Raw genomic sequence first — 18,976 nt, forward strand, 5'->3', positions numbered from 1 at the left:
CTCATGTATGGCAGGAAGGTTGGAGAAAAGGGCCAGCAAGAGGCAGGGCAAGGAACAAAGGACAAACAAACCAGTGTCTATATTATCCTGTATGCTGAACCTGAAGAACAAGGAGGAGGAAAAAGAATGTTCTAGACTAAATGAGCAACAACCTGAAAGTCCCTGAATAGGAAAGAGTTTGATTAGTAATGTAGAAGGAAAATAGTGGAGAACAGTGAGCAAACAGGCAAGAAGAACAAGGTATGGTTGGAGACTGAGGTTGAGACCAGGTCCTGAAGGACTTGTAGGCTTTGGCACAATGGTGGCTGAACCACTGAATGATTTGGGTTGGGGTGGACCTGAGGGCTAGCCTGAGGGATAGAAGCTCTTGTGCGTTTTGAAACAGCCACTGCAGGGTGTAGAATTAGCTGGGATGGGGAAGAGTAAATGCCATGCTGGGCCCATATGCCCAGACATGCAGAGGTCTGAAAGAAAGAAGAAAGGAAAGTAGTCTGACATTTCTCTAGCAAATAAACATAGTTGCCACATGACGCAGCTACTCTACTGCTAAGTATATTCTCAGGAGAACTGAAAGCATGTGTTCAAACAAACACTTCTACACATGTTCATGGTACTATTATTCATAATAGCTACAAAAGAAGAAATAAGCCAATGTTTATTTCATACAAACATGCATATATTATATTTTGAGTTCATATGTCAACCTAAATATTTGTGTTTTATTAGCTGATGAATGGACAAAGAAAATATTGTACAATTGAATTTTTGTTGTTGTTGTTGTTGGTTGTAGGTCTTGAACTCTGGGCCTGGGTGCTGTCCCTCAGCTCTTCAGCTCAAGGCTAGCACTCTACCACTTAAGCCACAGTACCACTTCCAGTTTTTTGAGTGTTTTTTTTTTGAGATAAGAGTCTCACGGACTTTCCTGCCTGGGTTGGCTTAGAACTGTGATCCTCAGATAGTATGGGTGTAATGCACATAATGCATCCACAAGATAGGTGGGTTACAAGAATTATTTCCCAAACACATCTGGGCAGGGAACATTTTTTGGTGGATCAGCATCATACAGGACTAGGTTGGAAGAACCTACTTTGGGAAACAATATGCTCTGTGACTTTTTTCCATTCATCCATCAGCCTACCTGACCACCTGGGATGCTCCACTCAGTTCTGGGCTACAGAGATGAGCTAGTACCTTCTGGGACTCACAGAAGGCTGCTCAGGAAAGCTGGAGCATATACCAATGTTTTAATTCAAACCCATGGAGTTCCATGGGAGAGATTTTTCTCTGACTGGGCAATGGGTGACACTTTCTAAAGAGCCAAAGCTTTAGCTGTGGGTGGGTTCTAGGCACATGGGGATGGAGAGGGGATCAGGCACAGCAGACCAGGACCAAGGGGCAAAGGGAATGAGAGGGGGCAGCAGCATGGAAACAATGAGTATTCATTTGAGCATCATGGGAATTGAGCAGAGTAGTAAGATAAATAGCTTAAAGGACTGTGGGATGGATTATGGACAAATGAAATGTCAAACCAAAAGACACTTAAACTTTGTTCTATAAGAAATAGTATTGGAAGTGGGCATGGAGAAGGACTGAGATTAGAATCAGCCTGGCTGAAGAAGTTCCTGAGACCCCATTTCACCAATGCCAAGTATAGTGGCCCAGCTTGAGGCAGAGACACCAGACGAAAAAAAACCCACGAGATCCCATGTGAAAAATAAGTAATAAAGGGCTGGGACATGGTTCAAATTGGTCGCATATCTACCAAGCAAGCACAAGGCTCTGAGTTCAAATACAAGGAGAAAGAAAATCATTATGTCGAAAAATGAACTTTACAACTTTGGCGCGGGGAGAGGGGGAGGGGGAAGATGTGAAAGGATGGGAAGGGGAAACAAAGGAGGAGGCAACAATGCTTGATAAGAAATGTACTCATTATCTTGCCCATGTAATTGTAACCCCTCTGTACGGTATTTTCACACACACACACACACACACACACACACACACACACTCACACACACACACACACACACACACACACACACACACAAAGAAAAGAGATGAAGGTGGTCCTAAACAAGTCACTCTGAGCTTCACAGGTAAAGCAAGGCTAATTCTACCGGCCTTAGCTCACCTCAGCCTCTTCTCAGAGAAGCTAGCTGGCGAGCGTTTTATCTCTGGGCAGGAGAACAGCTGTTTCCAGTTCCTTTGGAAGAATGAGTGTCTCAGAAACACCTGACAGGGGATATTTCATCCCGGTGGCAGGGCCAGATGGGAAATCTGAGATGGAAAACGAAGGCATTGAAACAGAGCATATTTTCAAGTTCTCTTGTAGCTGTCAAATCAGATCTGTATTTGATTTCATTTTGTTTTGCTAAGAATGAAATAGGGACTATGGAGAAGGGTCGGCTGCTGGAAACACAAGGACTGGGGAAAGGAGAGAGACAGGCAGATTGCTGGACTCACAGCAGCTAAAATGAGAGGGTATGTGTGTATGTGTGAATGTCTGTTGGGTAAGAGAGAGGGAGGGCATCCCAGCCCAACTGCTGACCTGTTTCCAGGTCCCCCACCACATGGCATTAGAACAAAGCAAGCCTGAGACAGCCATCCCCAGGTGCCACCAAGGCCAGGACCTCCTCCCCCAGGGACACCAGCTTAACAGATGGGAATCTTGGGCGCCCAGGAGCCTTACCGGGCCGAGCTATCACGGGAGCGCCGCAGCCAGCGAGCCACCATTTGTTCTATGCGGTGTGCTTTCCCAGTCTGGAGTAAACTGTTCTCCAATTCTTCCATTTACCTGAAAGGAAGAAAGAGTTCAGAAGAAGCAAGGGAAAATTAAGGAAGATTCTATGATGCTGGCCTGTGCTTCTCCTCTTTAAGACCAGCTGAGCAAATAAACAGCGCTCACTTCCATCTGAAACACACACACACCCCAAAAATAAAAAAAAAAATTGGAATACTCTTGAAACAATGCTTTGTTTTTATACACAGGAGGAGAGGATAGAAAAGATACAACTTCTCCAACTTTGTAACTGTGATCCACTGTGAGCCACAAACATGGCTTCTCTCCCCTGTGCCTCCCAGCACATCATGATTCAGTTTTATCTCCATCAGGAAGTAAAGATACATGGTAACATTCTTTTTTCTTTTATTTCTTTTCTTTTTCTTTTTTTTTCACAGTACTGGGGTTTGAACTTAGGGTCTTACACTTGCATGCAGGTGCTTTATCACTTAAACTACGCCTCCAGCTTTTAGTTTTCAGACAGAGTCTCCCTTTTACCCAGGGCCAGCCTTGGACCACAATCCTCCTACCTTTGCTTCCCATAAATGTGGGATTACAGATATCTCAAATTTATATGCACCACCACATCCAGCTTGTTTGTGGAGATGGGGTCTTGCTAATTTCTTGCCCAGGCTGACCTGGAACAACCTTATGATCTCTGCCTCCTGGGTAACTAGGTATAGTCGTAGTCTTACTCATGTTCTAAATGCTGCGTTTTTGTGTCCAATGTTTTACATGTAAGTTTTGAATAGGTCACTAATTCACTAGTATAATTCAACACCAGCTCATTAAAAAGACACATAGTTATTGAAGGGTATACTTAAAATTTTGTGAAGAGAGCTGGGCACTGCTAGCTCATGCCTCTAACCCTAGCTAATCAGGAGGCTGAGATGTGAGGATATTAGTTCAAAGCAAGCACAGGCAGAAAATCCAGTGAGACATCTCTAATCATCAAAAAGCTAGAAGTAGAGCTGTGGCTCAAATAGCAGAACACCAGTCTTGACCCAAATGAGAACTTGGGGCCCCAAATTTAAGCTTCATTAATGGTACAGGCATACATACATACATATACACACATGCATACACACACACACACACACACACACACACACACACACACACACACACACATTTATGAGGCAGTAACTCTCATGTTAAGTGTTCCTTAACACAGTAAGATAAAAAGGCATACACAATAAAAGATCTGCCTTCTATTTTGACTTGCCCCCTCTGCCCAGCTCCCATGCCCATACTATTCTCCAGCTTTCTTCCTTCCAAAGTTTCCTTATGTCGATACAAGTAAAAACAAACACAACCCTGATATTTCCTTTTCTTAACACAAAGGCAGCATACTATACACATTGCTCTACACTATTCTTTTTTCCCCCTTTACAATCAATATCTTTGATATCTCTCCACATCAGTACATGGAATCATTCTTCACTCTTGTGAACAATTACTATTGCATTGGAATGAAAGTAGTGCAATTTAATGTACTCATACAATAGAGGACTCCTTTGATAGACATCTGGCTTATGGCCAATCTTTTGCTACTATAAAAAATATCGCAATCTGGGCTGGGAAGGTGGCTCAGTGGTAGAGCGCTTGCCTTGCATGCCTGAAGCCCTGGGTTCGATTCCTCAGCACCACATAAGCAAAATGAAAAAAAAAAAAGCCAGAGTGGTGCTGTGGCTCAAGTGGTAGACCGCTAGCCTTGAGCTGAAGAGCTGAGGGACAGCACACAGGCCCAGAGTTCAGGCCCCATGACCGGACCCAAAAAAAAATATTGCAATGAGTTATATCATGCATATATCATTTCTATCATTATGTGTCTGGAAAGGGTCCCATGTATGATATTGCTAAGGCAAAATTTACATGCATTTGTGTATGATACATATTGTCAAGTTACCTAGGAAAAATGTCTATGTATGTGCTTGTGATCAATGTTTCATAAATCAATATGTATGGATATTTTTTAAATTTTCTACACCTTGTCACTTTTTTAAAATATTAGTCTCAGGCTGGGAAGGTGTTTCAGTGGTAGAGTACTTGCCTCGCATGCATGAGGTCCTGGGTTTGATTCCTCAGCACCGCATAAACAGAAAAAGCCAGATGTGCTGCTAAGGCTCAAGTGGTATATCGCTAGCCTTGAGCTGAAGAGCTGAGGGACAGCGCCCAGGCCCAGAGTTCAGGCCCCACAACCAACAACAACAACAACAAAAATTAGTCTCAACTCACTACATTGGTTTTATAACCCAATAAGTAACTACCCAAAATAGATACAACACTGGGATATAAGCATGGATAAATAGCAAATAAAAAAGAATTATAAGAGATCATGTTGCTCAAGGCTACAAAGATGCACTTGAAAATCTAGATGACAATTTTTTAAAAATATATAAACTATGATGACTCTAAAAGAGAAAGTAACTAAAAAGATAGCCAGGCACTGGTGGCTCATGTATGTAATTCTAGATACTAAAGAGGCTGAGATCTGAAGGATCATAGTTTGAAGCCAGTCCAGACAGAAAATTCCATAGACTCCATTTCTAAATAAGCTCAGTACTAAATTGGAGTCATGGCTCAAGCTTTCCCTAATGTTATCATCTTACATAATCTTTCTACTTTTTTCAAAATTAAGAAATGAACCAAAAAAAAGAGAGAAATGAATCCCAACAGAGTACTAACCAAGAAGCTATAGACTATATCTAACCTATACTGGTTTTCCCACGACTGTTCCTTTTCTATTCCAGGATTCAAAGAAGCCATGTTGCATTTAGTCAGCTTAATTAATGTTCCCCAATACCATTTCAATTATTCTGGAACATAAAGAAAAAAGTTTCCAAACTCTTTTGAAGGAGCCAGTATAACACAGATGTCACTTCTGATGGCAGCTGTATAGCAAATAAAAAGGTAATCTCCCTAAGAATATATAGTGTGTATACTAAAACAAAATTTAACAAATGGAGTTCAGCAATGATCAACAGAATAACAGTGGGCCTATCCCAGTAGCACAAGGACAGATGACCAATCCAAGCATAGCAAAAGAAATACGGGTATATTGCCTGTCTGGCAAGCATGAGGCCCTGAGTTCAAAACCAAGCACGACCCAAACAAACAAACAGACAGACAATCAAAAAACCCACTGCACATCCAAAAGAATCACTTTGAAAATTTAGAAACGTGATTTTCATTCAAAAGAAGCCAAATAGAAATAAAAGCCAAATGAATAAAAAAAGCCAATATAGCCATATAGTCATCATAGCTTTATTTACCATTGAGACATCAGACTTGGATATTGTCTTCAGTGACTTTAAAGAAGTAAAAAAAAACAAAAAAAAAACAAAACAAAACAAAACAAAAAACATAGTAAGGGCTTTCTAGTTAAACATGGAGAACTGTAGCAGTCGTAGTCTCTAAACTATAGAAATCACAGTAAAGGAATAAAAATGTTCAAGCTCACAGGATAATAAATAAAGAACAGAAAACAATGCCGGAAACAGAAGAAAATAATTACTCTTTAGTTTAAATCTTCAAAAAGATATGGCATCAATATCTTTCTTTAAAGTAAGCTATCAGACAACAAGGAGGTATACTTGGAAATTAAAACAAAGATAGAATAAAAATTGAATTAAAAACTTGAAAGACAGAGGCTATGAAATGCTACAGAATGAGCAACCAAATATCAAACACAGAAAAATGTACAATACAATAAATGTATAGTATCAATCCAGGAGGCCCAATATTCACTTAATGTAAGGTTCCAAAGTAAAGAAGAATGGAAGTTTGCCAGATGCTCATGCCTATAATCCTAGCTAACCTAGCTACTAGCTGAGATTTGAGGGTACAAAGCCCGCCCAGGGAAGAAAAGTCTGTGAGATTCTCATCCTCAATTAACCAGTAAAATCTGGAAGTGGAAGTGTGGCTCAAGTGTAGAGCAACAGCCTTGAGGAGGGCAAGGCCCTGAGTACTTGCACTAAAAGAAAAAAAAGAAGGTGGGGGGCGCTAGGAAGTTGGCTCAGTGGTAGAGTACTTAACTCGCATGCATGAGGCCCTGGGTTCAATTCCTCAGCACCACATAAGCAGAAAAAGCTGAGGTGGCATTGTGGCTCAAGTGGTAGGGTACCAGCCTTGAGCTGAAGAGCTGAGGGACGGAGCCCAGGCCCAAAGTTCAGGCCCCACCACCACCACCACCACTACCACCAACAACAACAAAAAAAAAGGAAGTAAGATAAGGCAATTGAAATAATTCAACAAAATTTCCCCGGAGAGCCTAAATTTCCAGATCTAAACAATCTAAACCAGGTACAGTGGTGTATTCTTGTAAATCTAAGCTATTTTGAACGCTGAGGCAGGAGGGTCACAAGTTTGAAGGTAACCAAACTCTTCTCCCTCCCCAATCTATAATTGCTCCATGATCAGCAGCAAACAATACTACAAAAAATTAAAAACTATACACAGAAATTATGTTTAGAAGTAAGCATTCAAAGGAAAAAAATCAGAACAATTATAAACAATTGAGAATAAAATGGTATTAGACCTAGTATGAACAATGGAAGTTGGAAGACAATTTTCTGAAGGGAAAAGATTTTCCATTTAGGATTCTTTATTCAAATTATCAATCAGTAGTAAAAACATATTTGCACAATTAGGTCTCAAAATACTGAACTCTCATTCACTTTTTCTCAAGGTATTAGATGATGCGCTCCTGCAAAATAAGGAAGTAAATAAATAGAGCAGGAAAGAGATATAGGAAATTGAGGATGAAATTCAAGAAGCAGAGAGCATCCAGGATGACCATGACATGATTATGCCTGCACAAAAGACCCTGAGAGCAACACACAGAGACTGGTGCTTAAAGCAGAGGTCTTAGGAAAAAGAAATAGAAACAGATAGATGATCTGACTTTTTTTGTAGAAAATTTCCCTGAGAGGTTGTTAAATGATATGGGAAAGAATTAAGCACATGGAGACTTAGCAAATCAGAACAAAAGCAGTGTGAAATTCAAGAAATACAGAAGGCAATAAAAGAAATAAAATTATAGTTTACTACTTGGCTCAGCAACAAAACAATATTTACATTTTCATAATAATATAACCACTGAAAAGGGCTGGGAAGGTGGCTCAGTGGTAAAGTGCTTGCCTTGAATGCATGAGGCCCTGGGTTTGATTCCTCAGCACCACATAAGCAGGAAAAAAAAAAAAGCCAGAAGTGGTACTATGGCTCAAGTGGTAGCGCACTAGCCTTGAGCTGAACAGCTGAGGGACAGCACCCAGGCCCAGAGTTCAGGTCCCACAACTGGACCAAAATAAAAAATAACCACTAAAAAGTAATTTCAAAAACTGCAATATGATATTAGGAGAGTATGATTAAAAAGAAGTATGGTAACAAAATAGTTGAATCCCCTTATCTACTATGATGAGCTAGTGTCTCAGGCCTGTAATACTAGCTACTTAGGACAATGAGTTCTGAGGATCACGGTTCAAAGCCAGCCCTGTCAGGAAAGTCTGTGAGATCAATCACCAATAGAAACCATCAGAAAAACCAGAAGCAGGGGCTGGGGGTTTAGCCCAGTGGAAGGGCGCCCGCCCAGCCTGTGCAAGGCCTTGGGTTTGGTCCTCAGCCCTGGGGGGGAGGGGGGGGAACAGAAGTGGTGCTGTGTGTGGCTCAAGTGGTAAAGCGCTCACCTGGAGCTGAAAAGCTGAAGGACAACGCCCAGGCCCAGAGTTCAAGCCCCATGATAAATTAAATTAAATTAAAGTAGTAAGTTGGACAATGTTAACTGAAGCAAATTTCTCAGGAATATACAAGATGGGATGAAATATTAGAAAAGTTGAAAGAGGTTGTTTCTAAGAGGTTTAAGGTTGTTGGTTTCTCTTAAAAGCCCTTATTACAATTATTTAACTTTAGAAATTATTTATCAAAGTAACACATAGTTATTGTAAAACATACAGAATGTATAATGAAAATAAAAATCATTCATAATCACACTTCCCAATTAGCAACTGTTACGTTATCAATGCTTACTCATGTATGTATTTTTAAATCAAAGTGAGATCTTAGACTTTCCTCACAGTTTCATAAACATAAGTTATATTAATATCTAAGCACTTTTGCCATCATTTCAAATGGCTTTATCATAGTATTTTCTCTCACCATAATTTGTTCTATAAATCTATCACCAGACTTTGTGTATCCCACACCTGTAATCATGATACTCAGGAGGTTGAGATTCAGAGCATCTCAGTTTGAAGTCAGCCAGGCAGAAAAATCCACGGGACCATCTCCAAAATAATCAGCAAATATCTGGGCTGGAGGCATGGTTCAAGCGACAGGGCACCAGCAAGCAAGCCAAGCAAGCATGAGGCCTTTTCCAAACTCCAGTACCCACACATAAAATCTTTTAGACACTTCAATGTGTCAGAAAATTCTGAAATAACCACAATAAAGGCAGATGCAGAATTTATGACCTGTACATCATTTCCAGTCTTTGAATGACGTAGGTTTTAGTGTTCTCAGATACCTCTAGGGATAGAGACCAACAAGCTCTCAGATTCCAGTTGAAGGTACGCTAGCGGCAGTGGTTACTTACAGAGGATCTTTAAAGAAACTGCTGCCAAATACAATTTAGCTAACTCATTCCTATAAACATATATGACTCTAATTACTAAAAGAATTAATTTGCATTGTATATCTGGACTGTGGATAAGTATGTGCCTCCATCCAGGGACTTTCAAAGACCAAACAAATGGCTACATCCCCCAAGCCATTAAAAGTGTTCCCTGACTCAGCAAGGTCTGAGGAGGAGAATTTAAAGTCAAAGAGAATGACCTCCTAATGGCTTTCTTATTAGCCTCTGGATTGGCTGGGCTAATGGAACAAAGTAAGAACACAGATAATCCCCAAACATTCCAATCTTCACCACCATTCCACTGCCAAGAAGTCATCTGGTCTAATGGTTCTGTCATTCATCATTGTTCCCAGCCTGGGCAAGAAAGTCCATGAGACTATTCTTCCCAATTAACTACCAAAAAGGCTGAAAGTGGAGCTGTGCTCAAGTGGTAAAATGCTAACCTTGAGCAAAAAAGCTGAGGGACAGTACCCAAGCCCTGAGTTCAAGTCCTAGGATCAGCACGCGCACACACACACACACACACACACACACAATCACACAATGGTCCTAGCGCACGCACACACACACACACACACACACACACACACACACACACACACACACACACACACACACACACACACACACACACACACACACACACACACAATGGTCCTAGCCTAGCATTCTTGAGGTCCTGGGTGGGATTACCAGGAGGGAGAAGGGGAGGGAAGGGGGCAGGGAAGAGAGAAAGAGAAAAGAGAAGGGAGAGGGAGAGAGACAGAGAGAGAAGGAAGAGAGGGAGAGAGAGGGAAAGAAAAAAAGAAATGAGGCAAATGAGTCTACGAAGCTAGAAGTCATTTGTTATCTGTAATTTTCTTTGATTAGAAAAAATAAAGGCCCGATGCCAGTGTCTACAACGCTAGCTACTCAGGAGGCTGGGATCTGGAGGATCTCAGTTTGAAGCTTGCCCAGGTAGAAAAGTCTATGAGACTCTCATCTCCAATTCACAAAATGCTGGCTTGGAGGCATGGCTGTAGTGGAAAAGTGCCAGCCATGAACAAGAAAGCTAAGTAAAAGTTTGGGGTCCTGAGTGCAAGTCCTGGTCCTAGTACAAGAAAACAAACAAGAAAACAAAAACAGTTAAACATAGAAATACCAGATAATCTAGTGTTATTTTAGAAAGAAAAATAGAAGCATTCTATACTTTTAAAAATAAGATATTTGTTACAATATTAGAATTGCTGGCCAGTGTAATGCAACATGGATAAAAAATGAGCTGAACATAGAGAAGGAGAACTGAAAACCTGAGTGCCTGTAGCTGGCACAATGGCATATGAACTAAATTTTAGAAGACCGGAGAATAAACTTGAGAAAAACTATTCGGTTGTAAAGACTTAGGAAAATATAAGAGCAACCATAAGTACCAGAATAGGTTTCCTCTATAAGTTGAAGAAGACAATTTTTTACTTCATAAGGAAGGATGTCCTTTAATATTTCTTAACAAAATTAAAACATACGCAAAATAAACAGTATCATTCCATATCTCTGTATCAATTATTTGGCTTGAATACTTACCTATTTTGCCCACCTTATAAAAGATTTTTCATTATCAGAGCTATCAAATCTGCACTGGGGCTGGGTCCTGGTGGCTCCTGATTGTAATCCTAGCTACTCAGGAGTCTGAGATCTGAGGATCATGATTCAAAGCCAGACTGGGTAGGAAAGTCCTTGAGACTCTTATCTCCAACAAACCATTCAGAAAACTGAAGTGGAGCTGTGGCTCAAGTGGTAGAGAGCTTGCCTTGAGCTGAAGAGCTGATGGACAGCGCCCAGGCCCAGAGTTCAAGACCCATGGCTGACAAAAGAAAAAAAAAAGCAAGAAAAGAAAAAGAAAAAAAAGATATCATCAGGTCAGGGACCCTATGGGGCAATTGAGATCAGAAGGGATACTGGGAGTGGTTCATACTTGGTAAGCCTATAATCCCAGCATTCAAGAAACAGGGAGGAGGACTGAGGCAAGGAGTTACACGGGTTACACGGTGAGACCCTTTCCTCAGAACCAAAAGATTGAATGGGAAGTAGATCCACACATGCCTTCTAAACCTGATACTCTAGGATTTAGGAAGAGAGATTAATTCAAGTTACATGTGGTTCTGGGCTGATCCCAGAACAATTTGAAGAGTTTGGGTTTTGGTTTTTTTTTTTTTTTAAATCTTGTTCATCTTGGTGTCTCTAGCACCCAACATCCAACAAATTGAATAAAGCTTTGTTAAACTGAACAAGCTGTAAATGAGTGAATGGAACATAAAATCAGATTGGAGGGTCATCTATGCTATCTTACAATACTTAATCTCCAATATATACACAGCCCAAGAATATAAAACAACTGCTATGAGAACAATCTCAAGAAAGCAACATGCACGACAAATTTCTAGTCTTTTGAATAATGAGAGATATAAATGAGCATTTTCTCTTAAACTAATTTAAATGGAAGGGTTCACTTTTCAGCTCTCCTCCTGGGCTCCTGCCCAGTTGCATCTCCCCACCCATTCAGCCTTCTTGGGAAACTCCTTATCATTCTCAAGGCAAGGATTTAGTTCTCAACTTCCTTTTTATCTGAAAAAAGAAAAAGGTATCAAGTATTTCTAAGCCTGTGGCTCCCAAACTTTGCTACATGTTAGTTTTACCCGGGGAGCCTCTAAAACTCCCAGTAAGCACCCTAACCAATTAAATTAGAATTCTTGAGGATGCAAATCAGACTCTGGCAGTTTTAAAGATACCCTCTCCTCAAGTGATTCCAATGTATAGCAAAGTTTGGGCTCACTTCTCTTTAGAGAACACTCTTCATAGGCAGCCACAACACAATTCCAAATGCTCTGAGAACCAGCTGTGTCTTTCATATCTCTGCCAAGAGGACTCAGAAGCACTTGAGCCATTGTATCTAAAACAGAATTCATCCACCATCTTTCTCTGCTCCATTCCTCAAATGTTCCCCTCCAAGAAGAAACGTCTTACAGCTGCCCAAGTCAAAAACTGAGAACCATCCTAGACATTCACTCTGTTTCATGCTCCACACTGCCTAGTTGCCAAGTCCTATAACTTTGTCCCAATTATCTTCATCTCTCATCTCCTCTTCTCCTAGTGCTACTCCCAGGGTACAAACTTTCTATCTGAAATACTCTAATAATCTCCCAGCCAGTCTCCAGGCTTCACCTTCCTCCATTTATCTTCCACATGACTGTCAGATCAGTGTAACATGTAGTTCTAACCATAACACTTTCATTTTAAGATCGCCAAGTGGCTCCCCTTCATTTTTTAGAATAAAGTCTTAAAAAAAAGAATGATAGTAATGTTAATGACCCACTTCAACAATGCTACCATGTACTAGGCACTCGTCTTAGAATTTACATGTGTTTAGTTTTTGTTGTTGTTTTGCCATACTGGAGTTTTGAGTTCATGGCCTCATGCGTGCTAGGCAAGCACCCTACCACTTAAGTCATATCCCCCAATTCATTAAAGCAGTAACTCTTTTTAAATGAATATATACATATATTAACCTTCATTCACAGAAAGGAAACTGAGGTATGAAGAAGCTACATAATTTGGCTAAAAGTACAACAGCAAGGAAATGGAAGAACTAGAATTCAGAATCTGATTAAATTTGCTGATCTCTGGAACTGGCCCAGTCCATTCTACTCTATTGCTTTTCTCCCCATGCGAGGCCATCAAAATATTATGTGGTCTGAGTTCTACTTACATGCTTTGTTGTTCACTCTGGACATTCAAATAGAACTACCTACCTATTGTTCCCCAAACATCCCTTGGTTCTCATGTGTCTGTGGATGAAACTGTAGATGCATCTGTAGATGTCCAGTCCACATCTCCTGCCTGGCGCGTCAATGAATGGGCATGGTAGCACATGACTGGCTCAAACCACTCTCTTCTCAGCCTCGTTTTCTCATTCATAAAAATGATTGTGCTGATCCCTGGCAGCTATCTACCAGCATTAGTGAAAGGCCTACTGTCCCTTCTCTGTGACAATGGCTTGAAAGCTATAGGATTCTACAAAAATATGCCCAGATAACTTCTTTTTTTTTTTTTTAAGTTTCAACGAGAGAGAGAAAGAGAGAGATTTTTTGCTCCTCATGCAGGAAATAGGATAGAGGAGTTAAAGATTCCAATCTCTTTTTCTGAGATAGTATAAACTTAGTTGTGGGACCAAAGTTGTCTGAGACAGAAGTTTGAAGAATACAAAGTTTTGTTCTGTCATAAAAAGGAATTTAGTCCTGACACGTTCTCTAATACAGAGAAACCTCAAACACATGATGCTCAGTGAAAGAAGCCAGACAGTAAGGGCTCTCATACAAATGATTCCATTTGTATGAATGTGCAGAACAGGCAAATCCACAGAGGTAAAACTGATGAGCAGTTGCCTGGGTTATGGAAAAGGGGAAACAGGAGTTGACTGCTAATGGGAAAAGGATGCTTTTGGGGGCATGAGGAAAATGTTCTAAAATTAGAAGTGATAATTGCACCATCTTGTGCATATGCTAACAACTACTAACTGATTTGAAAGGGTTGATTTTTATGGCATATAGATTACATTTTAATATTTTAAAGGAAAGAAAAAACCTTATCTCTGGTGTCCAGCATTTGTTGCCTGGCCCACTTTCCTTCATAGATGTAATAGTCCAACTCCAGCAATGAATTTCTCTTATTTTCCCCTCAATCTTTCTTAGTAAAACCCTAAAAGCACCTTGAGAGCTGATTAAAGCATGGGTTATTTCTGATTCGGTATGTCTCAGGTTGCTTAGAAATTGCATTTCTAACACCACTCTTGATTTAAAAAAAGAAAAATCCCTAAGGGACAACTGAAAAGAGCACTGAGCTAGAAACAGGGATGCTGGATTCCCCTCTGGTTTTGTCCCTAACTAATCTACAAGTACACAAGTCACCCAGCCTCTGGTTCATTTCCTTTATCCTCATATTGAATTTCTCTAAGTAGGCGCAGCGTGCAAAATGCTATTTATCTTGTCACTTCCCTAAGTCCTTCAGAGATTCCCTCTCCCCCTCTAAAAATCTAACCTCTTTTCAAATATACAACTCTATCTCCCCCCACTCCTCAAAAGAGCTGTCCTCTTGACCAATTTGGGGAAGAATCATGTAATAGTCAGTTTCTTGTTGCTGTGACAAAATACCTAGATAAACATCTTAAGGAAGCTAGAATCCATTTTGGTTCACAGTTTCAGAGGTTTCTGTCCATGGAGCTAGCTCCATGTTATGGTTCTGTGATGAGATGAAACATTAGGGTGGCAGGTGGGTGTGGCAAAGCAAAGTTGCTCACCTCATGGTGGCCAGGAAGGAAAGAAGCACCATGTTAGGGAAGCAACTTTCCAAGAAGGACCCTGATGGCCCTTCCTTACCTAGTCCCATCTCCTAATAATACCATATGAATCCATCAAGGGATTAATCCATTGATTAGGTCAGAACCCTCAGGATCCAGTCACTGCCCTCACCTTCATCACCTGGCAACACAAGCCTTCTGAGGGTCACTTCATATCCAAAAACCTAACAGGGAGAAATGAGTGTTTTCACTTAAAACATCTTATTTACTTTTGATGACAACCCTGCATGGGGGTAATTTAGAACTCCATTTTCAGGGCGAAGAATCTGAGGCTTAGAGAGTTCAATAAACTTTAAAGGGGTCAAGAGGACCCTAAGACCCTACTCATCTCCTATCATATAATGATCTGTTCCAATGCTTCTTTTTGTATTTTTTATTGTTATTATAAAGGTAATGTACAGAGGGGTTAAGTACATAAGTCAGATAATGAGTCAATTGTGGGGTCAACTGTGGGATTGAAGGCCTGGGTGCTGTCCCTGAACTCTTCTGCCTCAAGACTAGCATTCCACCACTTGGAGCCATAGCGCCACTTCCATGAGTACATTTGTTTGGAAAATGTCACTCTTTCCCTCTCTACCAGTTTTCCCACCCATCCCCACCCAAAAGTTGTATAGTTTATATTCAACACAGTGTCTGGTGAGTACCACTGCTGGATTTGTTCACCTTTGTCCCTCCATTTCCATGCCCCCCAACCCTCCCAATAACAGATGAATAAACAAGCAACACAAAAGGATAACAAAAATAATCATGAAGAAAAAAGCTTATTTCCATTTCCTGGAGTTCATTTCAATAAATATTAGTTTATATGATCAGAGCCATGTTCTTCTCCTAAGAACAGCCAACTTTGGTCTCAATGCATATGAAAGTCTGGAGTCCGGTATAATTTATCATGTCCCATTGATTTTAGATTTAGCTTCCACATATGAGAAAAGGCATGGGGCATTTGTCTCTCTGAGCTTAGCTTATCTCATTTAACATGATTTGTGCTAGATGTATCCATTTCCCTGCAAATGACATAATCTTAATTCTTTCTAATGGCTGTGTAAAATTCCATTGTGTACATGTACCACATTTTTTTGATCTGCTTATCTATTATAGGGCATTTGGGCTGTTCCCACAACTTGGAGACTGTGATTAGTGCAGCAAGGAACATGGATGTGCATCTTATGGTATCCTGGCTTGTGATGTTCTAGGCAGATGCCCAGGAGTGGCATGGCTGGGTCAAAGGGAAGACCTATGTTTAATTTTCTGCAGAACCTCCAAACTGCTGTCCAGAGTGGTAGTACTAGTTTACATTCCTATCAACAGTGCAATAGGGTTCCTTTATTTCCACATCCCTACCCTATGAGGATTCTCAATCTCAGGGCTGCTGTAGGATTTTGTTCCCCAAATTAGTCTGTGACTAGCTTACCTATTCATCTATGCCCTGTGTTTTTACCTCTTCCCTTCCTTTCCCTTCTTTCTTCTTCTTTCCCCTTCCTTTTCTTTCTCTTACCTCCCCTCCTTTCCCTTCCTTCTCTTTTTTTCTTTTCTTCTTTTGAGATAGGATCTCACTATGTAGCTCAGGCTGGTCTTGAATTTGTGCTCCTCCTGTCTCTGCCTCCATAGTGCTCCTGTCTTTCGAACCTAATGTGGATTCAGGTCTTGATTTCTGTCCCCTAGATTGTAAACTCCTTGAGGAGATGAGAAAAGTGCAATCCCACAAAGGAGGAGTGATTGCCTTGCATGCCTGAGGCCCTGGGTTCGATTCCTCAGCACCACATAAGCAAAAAGAAAAAAGCTGGAAGTGGCGCTGTGGCTCAAGTGGTAGAGCGCTAGCCTTGAGCTGAAGAGCTAAGGGACAGTGCCCAAGCCCAGAGTTCAGACCCCAAGACCGGACCCCCTAAAAATAAAAAAGAAAGAAATGTACTCATTATCTTGCCCATGTAATTGTAATCCCTCTACAGTATTTTCACAATAAAAAACAAAAAAAGAAAAGTGCAATCCCTGCAGGACCTGGTAGAATGCCTTCAGTTCAATCAGTATTTGTTGCATTAATAATGGCAAGGCTACGGATGTCTGAAATGCAGCGGTAAGATCAGAACAAAAAGTAGCTTTATTCTTTTTTTTTTTTTTTTTTTTTTTGTCGGTCATGGGGCTTGAACTCTGGGCCTGGGCGCTGTCCCTCAGCTCTTCAGCTCAAGGCGAGCGCTCTACCACTTGAGCTACAGCGCCACTTCCGGTTTTCTGGTGGTTTATTGGAGATAGGAGTCTCACGGTCTCTCCTGCCCGGGCTGGCTTTGAACCGCAATCCTCAGATCTCAGCCTCCTGAGTAGCTAGGATTACAGGCATGAGCCACCAGCGCCCGGCTAAGTAGCTTTATTCTTGAGACTCCTAAGCCCAAAGGAAACAGCATTGATGTCATTGATGAATCTTTCAGGGAGACTCATATTGACATTTCCTATTGACTTGGTTCATTACAGTGATTACAGTCTAGTGATAGCTGATGGGTTGGTGTCTCATTCTACATGAATTCTAAAAAGAATTTCCCTAAAATGAATTACCTAAAAAGAATCAATATCATGCTTTATCCAGAAAATGACAGTTCTCTTTCTTCCTTCTTCCTTTCTTTTTTTTTTTTTTTTTGTCAGTCATGGGGCTTGAACTCAGGGCCTGGGTGCCGTCCCTGAGCTTTGTGCTCAAGGCTAGCACTCTACCCCTTTGAACCACAGCTCCACTTCCAGTTTTTAAGCGGTTAATTGTAGATGAGAGTCTCACAGTCTTTCCTGCCCTAACTGGTTTGGAACCATGATCCTCAGATCTCCGCCTTCTGAGTAGCAAGGATTACAGGTGTGGGACACCAGTGACCAGCAAGGAAGACTTTTTCTATTATTGCATATGATTACTACCCTCAAAGTACAATTGTAACCAGGACCCAATGAAGTTTGAAGTCTCTCTTTACTACACAGGTATCCTAGTTAAATCTTTTATGCCATGTAAGACCTGATAGTTAATGGTTCCATAAGTCATTTCACTCTGGCCATATAGAGTCTAGGAGTCAGGATCTGATGGCTCACAGCTGTATTGTAGTTGTTATTCAGGAGACTGAGACTTGAAAGATTGTGGTTGAAAGCCAGTTTGGACACAAAAGTCTGCTAGACTCTATTAACCAGCAAAATGCTGGGCTAGGGGTATTGCCCAAGTGGTAGAGTATGCCTTGAGCAAGAAAAGCCTAGTGCGTGGCAAGGCCTTGAGTTCAAGCTCCAGTACAAAAAAATATCAAGGAAAAGCTAAATGAAATGCCTTTATTCCTTATTTTGGAAGATTACCACATGCCATCTTGGGCTTCCTCTCCCTTCTTTCCCTTCCATAACACACACATACACACACACACACACACACGCACGCACACACACACGCACGCACGCACGCACGCAAAACCAGTGGCTCCCAGCTGGTTCTCCTTAGCCATATGAAGGCGCTCTGGCTACCAGAAGTCTCTGCTATCTCATCTTGAGATATAGAAGGTGGCTTGTGAGTAAACAGCCAGAGTGACCATAAACTGTGGTAACATTCCCCAAATGGCAAGTAACAGCAAACTGTTGTTTTGCCCTTTGTCATATCAGCAACCTGCCAGAACACCACCCTGAGAGTGTACAGTCTACATGAAAGAAGAATCCATTGTGTGGGGCACTTCCCAGGAAAGCTTCATCCCAGATGGCAAGTCATTGAACCATAGGTTTCAACAGGGTATGTGTATTCTTCCCTAGTTACCTCTGGGTATTGAAGGTTCAATGACTTAAACAATAACATTATTCACCTATTATCCCAAATCATCTTCGTTTTGTGCAAAGACCAGCTCAGGGAGCTAGCATAGGGTATTGCCATATCCCTCCGATTTCACCTCTGCCTAACAGGATTATACACCCTGAGAAAGGGCTTAGCCTCTCATGTAGCTCAGTACAGATGGCCTCTGTATGGCCCTGGGAACTACAGGATGGCAGAAGGAACAGTCAACATTCATGGGAGCTCAGGTTATAGCTTTCTGTAGCTTGTGATTAGAGGACACGGTGTCATGCCACTCGAAATAAAAGATGGACTGCTGGTCACACAACTCATTCAGTGTATCAAATGGACAATGAGTCCTGGAAGGGATGTTGGAAAGGCTGGCACAAACACTGATGTTACCCACAAGAC

At 41.1% G+C, this 18,976-nt stretch overlaps 1 protein-coding gene across 1 annotated transcript in view; it reads right to left on the bottom strand.

The window, feature by feature from the left end:
* The window catches only part of LOC138807541 (FERM and PDZ domain-containing protein 1-like), a 42,644-nt gene extending 39,854 nt beyond the window's left edge, over nt 1–2,790 (bottom strand). The window contains exon 1 of the mRNA XM_069993298.1: nt 2,690–2,790. Coding sequence (XP_069849399.1) covers nt 2,690–2,790 — 101 coding nt within the window. The remainder of the gene's footprint in view (nt 1–2,689) is intronic.
* Nucleotides 2,791–18,976: the final 16,186 nt, after the last annotated feature.

The sequence above is a fragment of the Dipodomys merriami genome, unplaced genomic scaffold (genome assembly GCF_024711535.1).
Source record: "Dipodomys merriami isolate MVZ:Mamm:240054 unplaced genomic scaffold, mDipMer1.0.p SCAF_420, whole genome shotgun sequence".
NCBI lineage: Eukaryota > Metazoa > Chordata > Mammalia > Rodentia > Heteromyidae > Dipodomys > Dipodomys merriami.